Source organism: Rhineura floridana, unplaced genomic scaffold (genome assembly GCF_030035675.1).
Source record: "Rhineura floridana isolate rRhiFlo1 unplaced genomic scaffold, rRhiFlo1.hap2 scaffold_32, whole genome shotgun sequence".
Classification (NCBI taxonomy): Eukaryota; Metazoa; Chordata; class Lepidosauria; order Squamata; family Rhineuridae; genus Rhineura; species Rhineura floridana.
In genome coordinates this window covers 9,210-27,393 of record NW_026902549.1, presented here as the reverse complement: position 1 = coordinate 27,393, position 18,184 = coordinate 9,210, and the positions used below count along the sequence as shown (strand labels likewise).

Below are 18,184 nucleotides of genomic sequence, written 5' to 3'. Positions count from 1 at the left end.
GTGCTGCGGCAGCCTGAATACTATCCATATGGAGATGCACCAATGTTCGAGGGCAGCTTTGTGCAGGTGAACTGAATGCTGCCCTTGGTTGGGCAATGTGGCTTACAGCACATTATTATTGCTGTTGTTGTTGTTGGTGTTGTTGTTAATTAGATTTATATCTCGCCCATCCGCCCAGCAGAAGCCCATTGAAACCATGTGACTTCTTCCCTCAAAGAATCCTGGGAACTGTGGTTTCTCCCGACCGAGCTACAAATTCCCAGAAAACTTTACAAACTGCAGTTTCCATTATGCTTTGCGGCGGCAGGCAAACCATTTCGCAATTATCGCTAAGAGCCATCCTGTTCCCATGTGCCTGCTGGCATGCCAGTTTGGGCCATTGTGTCTCCTTGTGTTTCTCTGCATGGAAGTGCTCATAAAGAGGCATGGGAGGGGGCAGATGGTTGCATCGACAACCGACTGCAGCAAATTGCCCCAGAAGGCCCTGCTTCCGACTTCTAGTTGAAAGGCTCAGGTAGTGGGTGATGGGAAAGGCTTCTATCCAACGGTGGCTGGAGCCCATTGGGACTGTTGGGGCAGAAAGGCAGGGAGCCCCAATGGGAGGTGGAACCAGAGCCAAAGACAGTCCGAGCCAACTCATTCTAGTTGTCTCTATCCTCCTCTTCCCGGCTGAGTTCAATGAGGGCAACACTCAGGAGACTAAGGGGGAGGAAGCTCAAAGGCAATGCCACCCCCTGGATTGCTTGCAAGTAAGAAGGCAGGGCAAGTGAGGGCTGACTGAAGGCAGACTAAGAGTCATCAATCATAGGGAGCTGCCTTAGTCTGAGTCTAAGTAAGTTGGCATATATTGCCACAAATAGCCTGATGCAAAAATAGTCTGGAAAGGCTGTTGGTTGAAAGGGTAAAGAAATGTAAGGTTTATTACCACTGGGGAATAAAATCATTCTGACAACAGACATACATGTGGCCATTGCAGAGCCAGGAGGAAGCAAAGCCTGAGGAAAAACAAACAAGGAATCAGTAAGGGGAAAATAGGTGGCCTTTCTGTCTATCGCCCCCTACTGGCTCAGGTTACTTGTTGTTGCAAGGGTTGGTGCTTTACTGCCAACAATACTGAGGAGGTTCAGTATTGCCTACTCTGACATGCAGCAGCTTTCCAGGGTTTTAGGCAGGGGCCTCTCCCAGCCCTGTCTGGAGATGCTGGGGATTGAACCTGGGCCAGTCTGCGTGCAAACCAAATGCTCTGCCACTGAGCTATGGCCATGCCGCTGTTGGTTGGGCAGTGGCCTATATGCCTTAAAGGAGCCACTTCTGTTGCTTCCACCAAAGCCCATATAGACAGCTGTTGCCAGGCAGAACAGACAGTGTTGGACTAAACCGACCTGTGGCCTATCCTGATATTAAGGCAGCTTCATGTGATTATATATGAGAGGGGGAAGAAACAAAGGCTTTGATGGTAGGCTGAAGACACTCTAGGCCTGAAGAGGCGTAGGAGCCACAGTGCAAGGAACAGCAAGGAAGGTCTACTGTCAGCCAGACCCTGCATTGCCCAAATGATTTCAGATGCTGTAGCTTGTTTGGGGCTCCTATTGCCACAGCTTTTGTTCCATTCTTAGCAGACTCCCCTCCCCTCTCCTCTCCTCTCCCGCAGGTAACCAAGAGGGGTGAATACGTTGGCATCCACAACCACCCCAATCTAATCACCATGGGTGTTTTAGCCAGCAGCCCATCTCTACTACTTCCTGACCTGATGATCATTGCCCGAGTAAAGAAAGGTGTCAAAACCACAAAGGCAACGGTGAAAGACCTGGAGATCACTCGGTGAGATTGGTGCAGTCCCCCATTCTGCCATCCCTCACTTTCCCGGGAAAACCCCACCACCTGGGAGGTTCCTAGGCTGAGTCCTTCCTTCCCTCACAGGTTGATCCCTCTACACCTGGTGGAGATTTTTGTGCATAACGTGAATGAGCGACAGCTGAAAGTAAAGTTGGCAACAGGGCGAAAATATTATCTGCAACTCTGTGCCCCCAAAGGGGATGAGAACGTCCTCTTTGAGCGCTGGATTCGCCTTGCTTACATGTTGCACGTGGCCAGCGGCAGGATCAGTGATCCAGTCAGCTTCGCCTCTAAGGAATCGGGGCTTCACACGATATGGAAGAGTGCTAGCTTGCGTGCTACATCTGAGAAGGTGAGTCTCATGAAGCAAAGCTACCCAAAAGCCTTCCTTCTTTGTCCTTTACCATATCCGCCTGCCATCATCACGCTGCTCAGTCTTACCCTAGCCCCTCCCCCACCTCTGGCATCCCAGCTTGTCAACAAGCCTGTGTGGAAGGATCTTCTATTTCACTTCTCCCAATTTCTCATTTTCCCAAGTTTTGCCCTTTAAAAAATTCTCATGAAAATTCATCAGCAGTTTGGTGTGATTTCCCCCCTAATTTCCCCCCTCCTTCTCTTTGTATGCAGTTTTGACTTATGAACACATTTTTGCAAGCAATTTCTCCCATTTTTGTATGTTATGTTCACTAATATATTCATTGTTATGCACACTTTCCCGTCAGATGCATTTTGATAAACACGGTCTGGTTGGACAACTGCATTGCCAAATTGGAATGAGTGCAAATGGCAATGGAGGGCTGTCTTTCAGTTCTTGTACTGTTTCAGAAATTGCCAGTTTGATTGATTTGCCTTTCAGTGTGAACAGAATCAAACTTCTCCCCCATCCCTACCCCAGACACATCCCCCGCCCTCTCGTCCCTCCCGGCCATCCTTACTAGACCATCCTTACACATCTGCATGACGTGCTGTGTTTCTCCAGCAGCCTTGGCTCCCAGCCATCACGGGTGCACAGTCCGCGGAAAAGCTGAAGGAGCAGCTACGTCAGGCCAGCTTGGCCAGGAGCATGTCAAGATCCACGTACGTACATGCTGTGCTTTGGGTTGAACAATCCTAAGCGTTGTCTTGTTTGAAAATAACGCAAAATAATTAATTTACTGTTGTTGGTTTTGGCAAAACATCATGCGGATATGAAGAGAAACAGAAAAGAGCAGGGTAACCCCTGAGAGATTAGTCTATTGAGGTAGTACTAGCCGGGGTCTACCCTGTTATGTAGCAACAACGCATCTCTTTTCCCTTCACCTTGCATCTCAGTGCAGCTGCACTGGAATGCAGAAGCAGCTGAATTTTCATTCATTCTCTTTGCACTGGCTAGCTATATTGGCTGTTTAGGGGGAGGGGGAGGAAGAGCTTGGGGGTTGCCTAGCAACCGCTCAGGTTCCCCCCCCATGGTTGGCCCAAAGCCAAGTGCTTTCCCCATATAGCCCAACAGTCCCTATTTACCAGGGATTGCCCTTTTTTCTTGGTTTCCTGGTCCTTGGTAAATCATTGTGCCTATTGGGGGGGCATTTTTAGTACAAATGGCTAATCATTCTTCAGGGTTCAGCTCCTTCCTTGGGGTTAAATGTCTAGGTGTATATATGTTTACGTACTGTGTCTCTGGTACACGTGAATATCTGGGCTCCTGCTGGGAGGAAGGGCAGGATATAAATCAAATAATAAAGAAATAAAATAAGCCATGGCCTCCCCCAAGACACCATGCAGGGCTCAGTCTCCCATTTCATACACTGCAGCCGCTGTATTTGGAGCTGTTGGTAATGCATTGTTAGACTACTAAGTTTGGCTCTGTAACTAAAAGAACAAACACCATTTGGCTTTCAAGTTGGTGGAGATTGGGATGGGGGGGATTCGATCCATTTTGCATTTCAAGGTGAAGCTATCAAATTTGCACTTTCCGAAACAATATGAGAACCCAAATACAGCCCTCCTTCGAACTTTACACTTATCCAAATTTTGCCATGGAGTTCTCCAACCAAATAGTGTTTACATAAATTAGGGGGAAGTACACATAATAATTGATATATTAGTGAAAATGACGTACAAAAAATTATTATATTAGGCAAATTTGCTTGCAAAAATGTGTACATTAGTAAAACTAGTATATAAAAATGTGTTATAAATTCATACCAAAATACTGATAAATTTTCATGAGGACTAAAAAGAAATTTACAAGTTCCTACAGATATGTGGAGAACAGAAGATGCCTACGATAAAAGAGCTACATTGGCTCCCAGTTTGCTTCCGTACAGTTCAAAGTGCTGGTTTTGACAGCCTTGAAAGCCTTAAATAGTTTGGGACCTAGGCATCTGCCTGCCTTCCCTTCATTAGTCATGTCCATTGCACAAGAGCCAGGGAAGAGGGCCTGTTCCAAGTGCCTACTATATCTGAAGCCTGATTGACGAACACTCGCAACAGAGCCTTCTCTGTTGTGGCCCCTAGACTATGGAATGCTCTCCCCTGTGAGGTAAGATCAGCTCCCTCTCTGCTGAAGACCCATCTTTTCATCCAAGCATTTGGTTAAAATTTTACTCTTTCATATTGATGTGTTTAAGAATTTTATGGATTTGTTTATGTATGGTTCTTATGGATTTGTTTATGGATTTGTTTATGTATGTTTTTATATTTTTATTCTGTATGGTTTTATGAATACTTTGTATTTTTAAATCTATGTAATCCACCTCAGGACCTACATTCTGTGTGAGAGGCGGACAACAAAAATATATTGTTGTTGTTGTTGTTATTGGAAAAATAAGAAATTGATAGATCCTTCCATTTCTAGGTGGCGGCCAGGCTACTCCAGCATAAATTAATTCACACATACAGAGGTGGAGACTGAATCTTGAACAATGTGTAATTGGAAGGGGAGGCCTTGTCAGCGACCTTTGCGATGGAACTAGGGGTGTTACAAATATATCCATGTTTCCACCTGTGAAATGAGAAATTGATTCCGCTCTGGCCAAACTGTGGCAGTTGTGTGGTCAAATTCTCATCCACGCCTTTCCATTTCAGGGAAAGTGACCTTGCTTCACAACACAGCATCCTCAAATCAGGTAAGGATGGAGGCACTGAAGGCAAGGCCATGCTCAGGTTAAACTTCAGCCCTGCTCCCTGATATGTCTGAGGTGGGCACAAGAACAGCCCTCCAGCCAAACATCTCAGCACGGTGACCCCAGTCTTGAGATGCCAGGATGACATATCTTGGAGCCTTTTATACAGCGGAGTGTCTGAAGTAGCTGAGTGGGACAGCAGGGGTGCATCCCCCCTAGAACCAGGTGCCTGTCTCTACAGACCACTGACAGGACCCTTTGCGGCCTCCACAGCTTTCACTCCCTTCCTCCTTTCCTCTTTATTTCAAAAGGTTTTGCTTCTCAAGGATCAGTTGGAATCTCACCCCAAAAGGTAAGGAGACTGATCTTTTCCTTCTCCAGCTCTGTAGATCTTGTTATCTCCCAGAGAACCCAGTGGCTGGGCTTGGGATACCTTATGACACACAGGGCATTTTCCCAAGGTGCTAGTCCCTGTCAGCAATTTTCTTGACTTGCAATTTGGTTGACCTGTGTGGTCGGAAATGTGAGAAAGGGGGAGGGAAGGGATGCAGATTGAAGGCAGAATCGCAAGGGGGGGTGGAACTGGTGATTCTAGAATGCCCATTTGTGAGGGGAGAAAGACATTTGACCCAGAAGGCAGAGAACAGGAGTGGAGGGACTTGCACAGGAAAGGTCTCAGGTACCATTCTTAAAATCAGAGATGTGGGCTTGTGAGCCTTCTTTATCTAGCATATTTCATTGCTCACTTTCAGCTTAACTACATATTACGTATTGACACCTGGTTAATACCAATGTGTGTTTCCCCTGCACCTAGGATCTCCTGGTAACATGTCATTGGGAGGAGCATGAAGCGACATTCATCACATAAGCATCTCCTTGCTTCCCCTCAAGCAGCAGTCAATGAAGGAGAGCCAGCGGGCCAAGGAGAAATATAAGCACATTCCACTGCTTTCCCTTGCCAACTGCCCAGTACTAGGGGGTCTACAGGGGAAGATGTGGGTCACATGATGCCCACGCATTTCCCTATAATGTGCACTTGGGCCTCAGCAAAGCCAGGAATCTTGGTTCTCAGTCTTTCAGCTCTACACCCAATAGAACAGGCCTGGCTAGCTGGCAGGCTTTAACCCCTCTCCCTTCTCAAAAAGAACCCTCAAGGTCCAAATATTTCCCTGCATTCCCTATTTTGATGAGCCCAGGGATGGGGAACCGCAAACCTCTGCAGCCTTTCGATCTGTCCTGTAGACTGTCCTCCTTGGCCTCATTCCTTCTCCTGTCTTCCGCTGGCCACATGCCCGCTGCTGTCCTTATTGGCTTCCAAAGCATCCCCTGCCCCTCACCTTTCCCATCTGAAAGGGGAAGGAGGGAGTGCGCTTTGTCAGGAGTTGACACCTCAAGTCACTAGCCACTCATTTCTTCTTGTTCCCAAAATGCAATTTATTTATTTAGAAGCATTGAGAACATCTGTCCTTAGATCACATCTGCATCTTATGCTTAGGTTATTTCTACACAACTTAGGGCACTTCTAGATAGGGGCTTAATATTGTAAATGATTTTTCAGTTATTTCAAACTGGTTATTGGCAACAGTTTTTTTTTTAATTTAGCAGATTTTCCCCAGAAAGGGTGAGTCTGAATTAAATAGGGAAGAAAGACAGGCTGGCAAGTTGATACCAATGACATTGTATGGACATTGCAGAAAATATTGCATGAATGAAGAACACCCATCCCACAATAAACATTTGGAAGCACTCAACTAGCCATTCCTTTTTCTCTGGGAATTATGGTTGTGTGTGAAGGGGCTGGGGTAATCAGAATTCTCAGCACCTTCAGCAAACTACAGTTCCCAGGGTTCTTTGAGGACAGCTGTGACAGTTACATACTTATAAATTCCATTGCCTTTCCTCTCTGTGGAAAGCCAGAGGCTGAAAGGAGAGCCAAGTTTCATCACAAGAAATCAAATGCCGTCCATGTTCTGGATTCCATATTTGAAAAATACTTTTATTATACTAACCAAAATATCAAAAAATAAATAGTATGCAAGTTTTTGAGTTGTCCAGAACACAACACAGACTTAGGGGCTCATCTACACGGCGATTTAGTGTGTGTGTGGTGCTGCTTGCATCCCCTTGTAATTTGCATGGTTCACATGATGTTGCAGGCAAGCAGAAGTTATCACACAGTTTTCCTCTTTAAATCCGTATTAATCCAATCCGCTGATAATGTGAAGAGGAAAAACCATCTCAGCTGTGCTGCGCTCCTCCTTGTAGGTGCTTTGCTTCAATGTTTTTTAGTGGGTGGGCTCTCTTATGCCCCATCTCCTGCTTCCTCTCTCTCTGCCACCTGCAAAAGCTGCCCCAGCTGCTGCCTATTTTGCCTTTCACTTACTCCCCAGTCTGCCTTTCACTCAGGCTTGACAATGGAGAAGGGGAGGGGGTCTAATCAGTTTAATTTTTTCTTGTCAATTGCATACCAAGGCACTCTCCCAGCTTCAGCCTTGAACTGGAGGGAGTAAACATCTAAAATTAGAGGGCAGGGCTGCAAGGAAACAGCAACACTAATCCTTCCCAGAGGAATGCCTACTTGTGTGAATGGAAAACAGCAGATTGGAAGCAACCATTGAGCAAAAATGTAGACCTTGAAAATCTATTACGACTGTAAAAGCAGCATCTTTAGTACGAAGTTAGGCTCCCGTGTGAATAAGCCCTAAATGATAAACCAAGAGATGGGGGAAGAGGTGGGGGTCCATGTTCTGTATTGCAGTAGTAAAATTCTTTGATTCCCTGTCCCCATTGTCTAGTGGAGTCTCCCACCAAAGCAGTGGGCAGAGCTCTGGGACCACCAGTCATCAGAATCCTAGCCCTTCTGCCTTCCTGTATGAGTTCAGAGCTCTAGTTCATTGAGAAGTGGGTGGGCCAAGCTTTCTTTGGAAGCAATGCTATGGTAATTGCATTTATCTTTCATTGATTTCTGGGAATCCATTCCCCATATATGCCAGGATATTTTACCCTTCTTCCTTTATAGGAATACACTTCCAGAGAACAGTCTCAGTCTTCTGCTCCCAAGTTGATGAGCAAGAGTGCAACTAAGCAGTCACCAGGATCCCAGGTTGGCCTTTCCGGATTCCGCAGACCTTCCGAATCACAGAAGCAATCCATGCTTAAGCAGGTTTCTCCTCACTCCTTCCCACGATCTCGAGCTTCAGCGGGAGCAGGACCTTCTCAGCCATTTGCCGTGTCTGAGGCAGCACGTCCCTCCATTCCTAGAACATCATTAGAATGTGAACCTGAACCTGTGAAACTACAAAAGAGCAAAAAATCCAGATCTTTGGTACAAACCCTAGCCACTACACTCTCACAAGAGGACAGCTCCGAGACACACAAGGAGAAGGAGTCTGCTGCCAAATCTCTGGACAGAAGTCCTGGCCCATCAAAGCCAGTCACACCTTCATCACGACAAGGAAGAAAAGGCCCAGCTTCCCAGAGCCCTTCCACAAAGCAGAGTCGGCCTGCATCCGGAGGTGTTTCAACAAAAGCACCAGCAGCCAGTCCGGCCCCCAAATCCCGTGCCTTAGAGGCGGCGGGTCCGTCAGATGCATATGATGTTTCAGTGGCTGCTGGACCTTCTGAAGTGGGTGCCAAGTCAATGGCAGCTGGCCCATCCAGACCAACCAGTCAGCCAGCTCAAATGACTTCTGAGAAACCTGCAGCCGCAGTTGCTCCTTCTGAGCCAGGGAGTCGGGGCCAGGAAAGTGCCGCACATTCACAGACAACAAATGTGAAATCCAAGGAGCCTAGCAAGGCACAGAGTAGCAGGCCACAGACGTCTTTAAGCCGCTCCCCAAAGAAGGGGCGCTCCACTTCTTGGAGCCCATCACGGAAGGAAAAGAAGTCTGGGCTACAAGTCCACAGGACAACAGCATCAGTAGCAGTGGGGCCTTTTCAACAAGGCTGGAAGACTGTGGGTGTGGGGCCCTCCATGGTGGTTGGCCTGATTACAAGCAGGCCCCAGAGCGGAGCACTGGGAACAGATAAAGAAAGTAAAGATCTAGCCAAGCAGATCCAGCCAAGCAGTGCTGCAGGGAAACAGGAACCCCCCAGGTATGCTGGCTGGGAGAACCAAGTGGCAGATGTTCAGGGTGAGAAGTACAGTCTCAGCAATTTGGGTTGGGCAAGATAAGAGAACCAGCTGCCTGGTGCGCTTCCTTTGAAGCCCAGCTGAACAAAGGCAAGCAGATCTGTTAGCATCTCTGGGATAAAATGCTCAAATGAGTGAAGAAGACAAGAATGTCATATTCTGTGGGGTGTGAAGTGATCGACTATAACCTTGTCAACCAATAGCTCCAAATGAGATGGTGGGAGCCTAATTTATACATTACCACAGTTTTGTGTAAATTGTTTATCTACAGTCCAGCTCCACACCACTTTGCTTGGATAGAATGAGTGCCAGGAACCTTTGGCCCTCCAGATGTTGCTGAACTACCATGGGCATTGGCCATGCTAGGTTGAGCTGATGGGAGTTGTAGCTCAGCAACATCTGGAGGGCCAAAGATTCCCCACATCTGGGACAGAAGAACTCATGCGGGGAAATGAAGCAATTCCTTCCCATGCCAGCACCACCCTTTCAAGGAAGCTTGTATGGAAATGAACCACATAATTTCCCCCATCCATGTCGTTCCTCCATCCGGACAGAAGGGCTGTGTGGGAGAAGCAGCTCTCATGTTGCTGGGCTGGAGAGTTAGCAGTTCCTGGGCTGAGGAACACCAACTAAAATTCTCTCACTTGGCTACTGGCTCAGGAGGAATAGGGCTCCTCCCATAGCTGTGATTTTGGACCTGTGCAACTCAGGTCCATCCCTAGGTGTTATGGGAAATATACAGTTCTGCAAGTTTTAGCTGCAAAGTATGCATATTGCTCTCCTGAACTGCCTAGATATCAAACTAGAGTTAGTGGGCATGTTGTGCTTAGTCCTCCTGCATGTTCTTATTTTTTAAAAATGTTGCTCCCAAAGCACTAACCCCAGAGTCAGGTTAAGAAATCTTGAGTATGAAATCTCAAAAGGTGGAAAATGTAATGCATTTGGGCTTTTTAACTGTTCACCTGAGCCCTTTTCAAATGTTATTTTGTTGTTATATGCCTTCAAGTCGATTACGACTTATGGTGACCCTATGAATCAGTGACCTCCAGTGGCATCTGCTATAAACCACCCTGTTCAGATCAAACGTTATACAATGCTAAATTAACGACAGGGGTGCGGGAGACGAGCTTTGTAACCTATGCATGTTCATTAGAATCTGTGAGAGAACCTCACATATGCAGCTGTCCATGTAGGAGGCCCTCTCTTCCTATGATCACAAATCCTGCGCATGCGAGGGTTCTCTAACAAAGACACATTGTGGCAGCCTACTGCCATAATGTCCCCCATGTTCATACATTCCTGTTATGTATAACTGCTGACTCCATTAGTTAAGCATGCCATCATATTTTTTTCTAACTGCTGCATCCATGAGACCTAGAAACATACTTCTTCCATTTAAAACATTTGATTCCTGGGATTCCAGGCAGGGCCAGGAAGTGGTCTCGGGTACTATTATGAACCTTGGAATAACAATAAAAATCATTAGCTGTGTTTTTATTCTGAACTCCTTTAACAAATTAGACTAACTGAACTTGTATCTAAACAGGAGCCAGATGTCCAAGAACAAACTGAAAAAGGCTCTGAGTTCAGGTAGGAAGAAATGCCAATTAGATGGCCTATATGAATGCTTGATTCCCATATCCCCCACCACCATGCCCCTGGCTGGAAGCCATGTCGCTGGCTAATTGCTCCATTTGCTTTGCAGCTCGACAAAGAAGCAGCCTTACTTTTGTAACCATCTATAGTGTCCTGTCCTCATCTATGCAGAAACTGAAACTGTCAAAAAGCAGGGAAGATTCTAAGGTACTGGGGCAGAGCAAGGGTGCGGTTTGAATGAAACATTTTGTGAGTCAGAGATGCTCTTCTGGTGCATCTGATTGTCATATGCTTCCCTGTTCCTCAAATAAGATGGCAGGTGTGAGGTCAATAGGGTGATCTTCTCTACTCACTATTCACAACTACAGCTGGTTCATAATTGCATGTACATCATTATTTATTTATTTATTTATTTATTCAATTTATTAGTCGCCCCTCTGGCTGGTTGTCCAGCCACTCTGGGCGACGTACAAGATAAAAAACAATACATTAAAACGTTAAAATTTAAAACCATAACAGTAAAAACCTAACCCAAAAGCCTGCCTGAACAGCCAGGTCTTCAAGGCCCGGCAGAAGCTCATCATAGAAGGGGCATGGTGGAGATCATTTGGGAGAGAGTTCCACAGGGTGGGGGCCACTATTGAAAAAGCCCTCTCTCTAGTCCTCACCAGTCTAGCTGTTTTAACCGGTGGGATCGAGAGAAGGTCTTCTGAGGCTGATCTTGTTGAGCGGCATCCCTGACGATGCTGGAGGCGCTCCTTCAGATAGACTGGGCTAAAACCGTGTAGGGTTTTAAAGGTCAAAACCAACGCCTTGAATTGGGCCCGGTAAACAACCGGTAGCCAGTGCAACTCCTTCAGCACTGGAGTGATGTGATCTTGCTGGTGGCTGCCTTTAATCAGACGTGCCGCCGCATTCTGTACCAGTTGCAGCTTCCGGACCGTTTTCAAGGGTAACCCCACGTACAGCGCATTACAGTAGTCTAGGCGAGAGGTGACCAGGGCATGTACCACCGGTGGGAGCAGATGGTTGGGAAGGTAGGGGCGCAGCCTCCGTATCAGATGGAGTTGATACGGCGCCGCCCGGCTCACAGCCGAGACTTGAGCCTCCATGGACAGCTGGGAGTCAAGAATGACCCCCAGGCTGCGGACCTGGTCTTTCAGGGGCAATCGTACCCCATTGAGCACCAGGTCCACATCCCTCAGCCTTCCCTTGTCTCCCACAAACAGTACCTCGGTTTTGTCAGGGTTCAGCTTCAGCTTATTCCTTCCCATCCAGCCACTCACCGACTCCAGGCACTTGGACAGGGTTTCTACAGCCAACCTCGGTGAAGATTTAAATGAGAGATAGAGCTGCGTGTCATCCGCATACTGATGACATTGCAGCCCAAATCTCCTGATGATTGCCCCCAGCGGCTTTATATAGATGTTGAACAGCATCGGGGAGAGGATGGAACCCTGTGGCAACCCACAAGTGAGAGGCCAAGGATCCGAGACCTCATCCTCCAATACCACTCTTTGGTACCTACCAGAGAGGAAGGAATGGAACCACTGCAATACAGTGCCCCCCATGCCTAACCTCTCCAGGCGGTCCAAGAGGATCACTTGGTCAACGGTATCGAAAGCTGCTGAGAGATCAAGGAGGACAAGGAAGGTGCATTCGCCCCTATCCCACGCCCTCCTCATATCATCTACCAAGGCGACCAAGGCTGTTTCAGTCCCATGTCCAGGCCTGAAGCCCGATTGAAATGGATCCAGATAATCCGCTTCCTCCAAGTGCGCTTGCAACTGCTTTGCCACCACCCGCTCAACCGCCTTGCCTAAGAATGGCAAATTTGAGACTGGGCGAAAGTTGTTCAGATCTTGGGGATCCAAGGAGGGCTTCTTTAAGATTGGTTTTATTACTGCCTCCTTGAGCGCTGATGGCATTACTCCCTCTTCGAGAGATGTATTTACCACCATCTTGATCCCCTCACCCAGTCTATCTTTGCAGCTCATAATGAGCCACGATGGGCAAGGATCGAGTAAGCAAGTGGTTGGCTTTAAGGTTGAAAGCACCTTGTCCACTTCATCAGATGGAAGAAGCTGGAACCGATCCCACACCACCAGAGCACCACTGGTCACCTCTGGCTCGCTCACCGTGTCCACAGCGCACGGAATAGCACTCTTAATACGATCGATTTTCTCCGCAAAGTGTTTAGCAAACTCGTCACAGGAGGCCTTAGCATGTTCCATTGGTTCCGGAGCAACTGGACCGACCAGGCTCCAGACCACTTGGAACAGTCTCCTGGGACAGCACTCTGCAGATGCAATAGAGGCACCATAAAAATCTTTTTTTGCTGCCCTTATTGCCACATGATAGGCTGCCACAGCCACTCTAACATGTGTCCGATCATCGTCAGAGCGAGATTTCCGCCACCGGCGTTCTAGCCGTCTCACCTCCCGCCTCAGAATTCGCAACCGTGGGGTGAACCACGGTGCCATCTGAGCTCTATTCAGGGGGAGAGGGCGTTTCGGAGCCACCCAGTCTAATGCCCCGGCGATTGCGGCATTCCACCCCTCCACCAGGGTCTCAGCCGAGTGGCTGTGTGCATGCTCCAGAGAGTCCCCAAGCGCATTCAGGAATCCATCAGGATCCATCAGACGCCTGGGGCGGACCATCTTAATAGGTCCTCCACCCCCCCGGAGGGTTTGAGGCACCGAAAAGTCCATCCTCACCAAGTAGTGGTCTGACCATGACAAGGGGGTGATGGATGTACCCCCAATTTTCAGATCACTCCCCTCCTCTCCCGAGACAAACACAAGGTTGAGTGCATGACCGGCTACATGGGTGGGCCCCATTGTAATAAGGTGCAGCTCCCAGGAAGCCATGGTTTCCATGAAGTCCCGAGGCGCCCCAGTAAGGATGGCCTCTGAATGTACATTGAAGTCCCCCAATACCAGCAGGTTTGGGGACTGTACACGCACAGCCGAGACCACCTCCAGCACCTCGGCCAGGGAGTCCGTCGTGCAGCGGGGTGGACGGTACACGAGCAGAATCCCTAGACTGCCCTAATAATTACTTGATTATTAGATCTTGAAATGTCTTGGCTTCCATCAAAGAACCCACATTTTAGCATGTGTTTTTAAATTGCTTTTTTAAAAAATGTGTTTTTAAATTTGTATTTGTTTTTAATGTTTTTAATTGTTGTAAACCGCCCAGAGAGCTTCAGCTATGGGGCAATATACAAATGAAATAAATAAATGGGAACAGTAGTTTAAGGGAACTGACCTCACAGACCTACAATTCCCATTACCCTTAAATAATTATCTATATCTACAATTGCCATCACCTGTAACAAACTACAGTTCCCAGGATTCTCCATTAAAGTGTTACAAGAGTGCTTTAAATGTATTATGTTGATGTGACATCAGTGCTTGATGGATGACATCAGAATGTGTGTTTGAGATGACAGTGGGCAATGTAGACATTCTGTCATTGGTGTTTGATCTATGATAGCCCCTACACATGTGCAATCCTTTACTTGATGGTTCATATATGAACCAGCTCATAGTGCAGAATTCTTCTATGCCTCAAGGATGCCTTCTTTCTTCTAGAAGTTTCTTTCTGCATTTCTGCACCATGGTAGCTCCAATGGAGACTTGCCCTAAGGTGATGCTTTTCAGGCCCCCTCCCAAAACCACATTCCAATTCCTTACTCAGTCTATTACTCCGTTTATAGACACATATCTGTTCATGCAAATGTACACCTATTCTTACACCTAACAACATGCAAATACACAAACCCCAGCAAGGTTTGAGAAAGAATTCAGTTCCAAGCCTCAGCTAGGGTATATGTGAAGAAATAAGATAAGAGAGCCTCTGAGCATATGTGGAATCCTTTTTGCCACTAACCTCACCAGTTTGGGATTCATTAGCCAGCATGATTTGTGGGTCAAAGGGCAGGTTTGAGTCCTAGGATTTCTTTACCCTTTCTTTCCAAATTTAAACCCTGCCCAGTGGTGTCAAGGATTGTCACTGCATAATACAAATTAAGACCTTGTGCTTGAATTTTGGACAGCCCTATCAGAAGGGAGAGGCAGTCTCATAGGGGTGCTCAAAAGGGAGGGAAGGACTAATTTATGTTGTGAAGATTGCCCAATCCATTCTGACCAATGCTCTTTCTTAGGGGCAAAGGGTCTTTCTGTGTCTTATTCTTGTACACCCTTGAACACAACACCCTCAAGAATATACTTTCAAACATTTAGCAAGTGTACTAGAATAAGACGCATTAAAACCCTTTGCTCTTGAAGAAGAACTTTGGTCAAAAAGGATTGGGCAGTCATCACCACAAAACAAATTACTACTTTTAAAGCACCAAGTTGAGGCTTACCTCATCTCATGCTCTAGTGCAGTATTTCTCAAATAGTGGGCCTCGACCCACCAGTGGGCCTAGGGCCACTTTCAGGTGGGCTTCAGTGCCACAGCCTAACTAGTGCCTCTTCACTTGCCTACCCTGCACCCTAGACATGCCACATAGCCTTTTGGTTGGACCAATGCCAGAAATGTAAAGGTAGCTGGGAGACAGAGAAGTTGTGGGGAACAGAAGGGAAAAAAGGCCTCTCTCCGCAGAAGGAAAAAGACATGAGTGGAACATGAACAGGCAGGAGGGATGAAAGAAACTGGCAGTTGGGTGTGTGTGGATAAGGTACATGTTAAGTGGAAGAAGAAATTATAGGAGATGGGTAAAAATACTTTGAGAGGCATGGGGGGATGGGATGGCATGGAGAAAATATTAAAAATATAAAAGAAAAAGCCCTTTAAAGCCACTGAACTGCAAATTCTGAGTGAAACAGGGAGGCTGTCACAGTAGCTCGAGCAAATACCTGTACTTAGGAAAGCAGAGCTATGGAACTCCCTGCCACAAGGAAAACACTGTGGCAAAGAATTTAGCAATTTTTCAAGATGGTTTAGAGATCAATAGAAAATGATATCAGTAATTGCCAGCTGATTATACCAAACTTCATCTGCCACAAGTCTCTGACTGGTTCTGCCCCTGCACCACCATTTTGTGACTGGTGGGCTTCAGTAATTTTCAGTCACCTCAAGTGGGCCCTGGGGGTGGAATGTTTGAGAACCTCTGCTCCATTTTTTTAATGCTGTCCCCCCCACCAAGTTTTCTCCTGCCTCTCTTATAGCCGCCCATCTCTTTTTCCCCACTCTCTTCTCTCTCTTTGCTCTTCCACAGCAGGTGGCTGTCAAACCTTCCAAACGTGTAACAATCTCAGGCGTGATTGGCCCATCAGGGAAAAGTGTCCCGGAGGAGAAGAAGGAGGAAGAAGAGGCAGGAAATCCTGAGCTCCACACAGTTGACAATCTGAGGATGGATGCAGGCTCCAGTGCAGCAGCTATGATGGGGACAGATACAGACCGCCCACCCCCACAGTCCCACGCTTCAATGGGAGAAGGCGCCGCTGAGGCAAAGAGTCCTGCAGTTGGGGGTGGCAACTCAGAAGCAGCTGAATTCTCAAGGCCAGGCAGCCAGATCATTGCCAGGGAGCCTGGTGTGGCAAACGTGACTTCCCAGAAGTCTGACCAGATCAAGGATGTGGGACAGCCCAGCACTCCCCGCCTGGAGGATCAAGATTAGGGTTGCCAGGTCTCCGGTTTCCTGCCGGAGTCTCAGGGGTAAAGGGGCCGTCTCCGGCCTCCGGCTATACTTCATTTAAAAAGGTGGATCTCCGGCTTTTCAGCGGCCCCCTCAGCCACGCATGCGTGATTGACACACGCATACGTTGGGCTGTGGCTGGCCGCCTTCCCGCCCTTTCTCAGTCTGCTGGGGACTGCAGACACAGGAGGACGAAGCGGCTGCCAGCAGGTGCCTCAAGAAGACTCGAGCTGCCGCCGTCATTGCATGGAAGCTGCCTTGGCACTGGGTCGACAAGCCGAAAGGAGTTCAACGAGGCTAAGTGCGGGAGAAGGAGAAGGGCACGCACATATACACAAGAGCCTTCCCCATCCCGAAAGCAGGCAGGGGCTCCCGGCCACTTCCCTCTGCCCGCTGCCGAGCGGTCTGCCAGCTCTGGAAAGGACGGATGGCCGCTTCACCCCTCATGCTGTGGGGAACCGGCTCCGGGGCTAAGAAGGAGCCGGCTGGCCGGCCTCCACTCCTGCTGAGGCTGGCAGGCCGCTCGGCAGCGGGCAGGGGCTGCTGCTGGGGGGGTCCCTTCAGGAAAGGTGAGGAGCAGGCTCCGTCCTCCCCCCCGAGGCTGGCAACGGCCGAGGCGCCTCTCCCAAACCCAAGCCTCCACCCCGCCGCCCGCTCTTCCCCTCCTGGGCGCGCCGGGCCTCCGCCTTCTCCTCGGCCCAAAAAAGGCAGGGCGGGCGGGCATGTGCCTTCTGCCGCGTGGGCTGGCGAGGCCGAGGTTGGCGCTCGGCAACCCGGAACTCTGCGCGAAAGGCAGCCGGCGCTTGAAGCTGGTCGCAGGTGAGAGGAGGAGGAGAAGGACCGCCTTGGGCCTGTCAGCCGTTTTCCAGGAGGGAAGTGGCCGGGAGCCCCTGCCTGCTTTCGGGATGGGGAAGGCTCTTGTGTATATGTGCGTGCCCTTCTCCTTCTCCCGCACTTAGCCTCGTTGAACTCCTTTTGGCTTGTCGACCCAGTGCCAAGGCAGCTTCCATGCAATGACGGCGGCAGCTCGAGTCTTTTTGAGGCACCTGCTGGCAGCCGCTTCGTCCTCCTGTGTCTGCAGTCCCCGGCTGACTGAGAAAGGGCGGGAAGGCGGCCAGCCACAGCCCAACGTATGCGTGTGTCAATCACGCATGCGTGGCTGAGGGGGCCGCTGAAAAGCCGGAGATCCACCTTTTTAAATGAAGTATAGCCGGAGGCCGGAGACGGCCCCTTTTTCCCTGAGACTCCGGCAGGCTGGCCACTGTGAGAACAGGATGCTGGACTAGATGGGCCTTTGGTCTGATCCAGTGGGCTGTGCTTGTGCCCTTAAAGATGCATGAAGTGGATTCCCCTGAACTGGCTTCTCTTGGTTGATCCTCCCCTTTTCAGAATTTGATTTTTTTTAAAAATACAGTTGAATGAAATAGTTATGGATTTGTTTCTCTCCTACTGCCAGTGTTTAATAAAGTGTTAAAAGAAAAATACAAAGCTATGAGACTTTTGTTAACCAAGAGCGCAGGAAGCTGCCTTAGGCCGACACAGACCAATGATCCGTCTAGCCTCTATTGTTTACATTGATTGGTGGAGATTCTTCCGCATTTCAGGCAAGGGTCTCTCGCTACTGGGAAACAGAGATGCAGGGATTGAACCTGGGACCTTTACCATGCAGCATAGCTGCTCTGCCACTGAGCTATGCATGAGCTTGGAAAAGTTACTTTTTTGAACTACAACTCCCATCAGCCCAATCCAGTGGCCATGCTGGCTGGGGCTGATGGGAGTTGTAGTTCAAAAAAAGTAACTTTTCCAAGCTCTGGCTATGGCCCTTCCCCTCAAAATACAGGCCTATGAGAGTGACTTACACTGTGTCAG

At 48.4% G+C, this 18,184-nt stretch overlaps 1 protein-coding gene across 3 annotated transcripts; it reads left to right on the top strand.

Moving 5' to 3' along the window:
* Positions 1-1,457: 1,457 nt before the first annotated feature.
* LOC133375441 (Golgi-associated RAB2 interactor protein 4-like) lies at positions 1,458-16,308 on the top strand. 3 transcript variants are annotated; one of them, XM_061607021.1, is made up of 9 exons: positions 1,458-1,821; positions 1,921-2,188; positions 2,819-2,913; positions 4,903-4,943; positions 5,252-5,292; positions 7,960-9,035; positions 10,619-10,662; positions 10,778-10,875; positions 15,896-16,308. In XM_061607021.1, exons 1-9 carry the CDS (start codon positions 1,706-1,708, stop codon positions 16,295-16,297), a joined length of 2,181 nt encoding a protein of 726 aa, XP_061463005.1. In that variant the 5' UTR covers positions 1,458-1,705; the 3' UTR covers positions 16,298-16,308. The 3 variants fall into 3 exon arrangements, with proteins under 3 accessions (XP_061463005.1, XP_061463007.1, XP_061463004.1); XM_061607023.1 differs by having other exon boundaries at positions 2,816-2,913; positions 15,899-16,308; XM_061607020.1 differs by having other exon boundaries at positions 2,816-2,913.
* Positions 16,309-18,184: the final 1,876 nt, after the last annotated feature.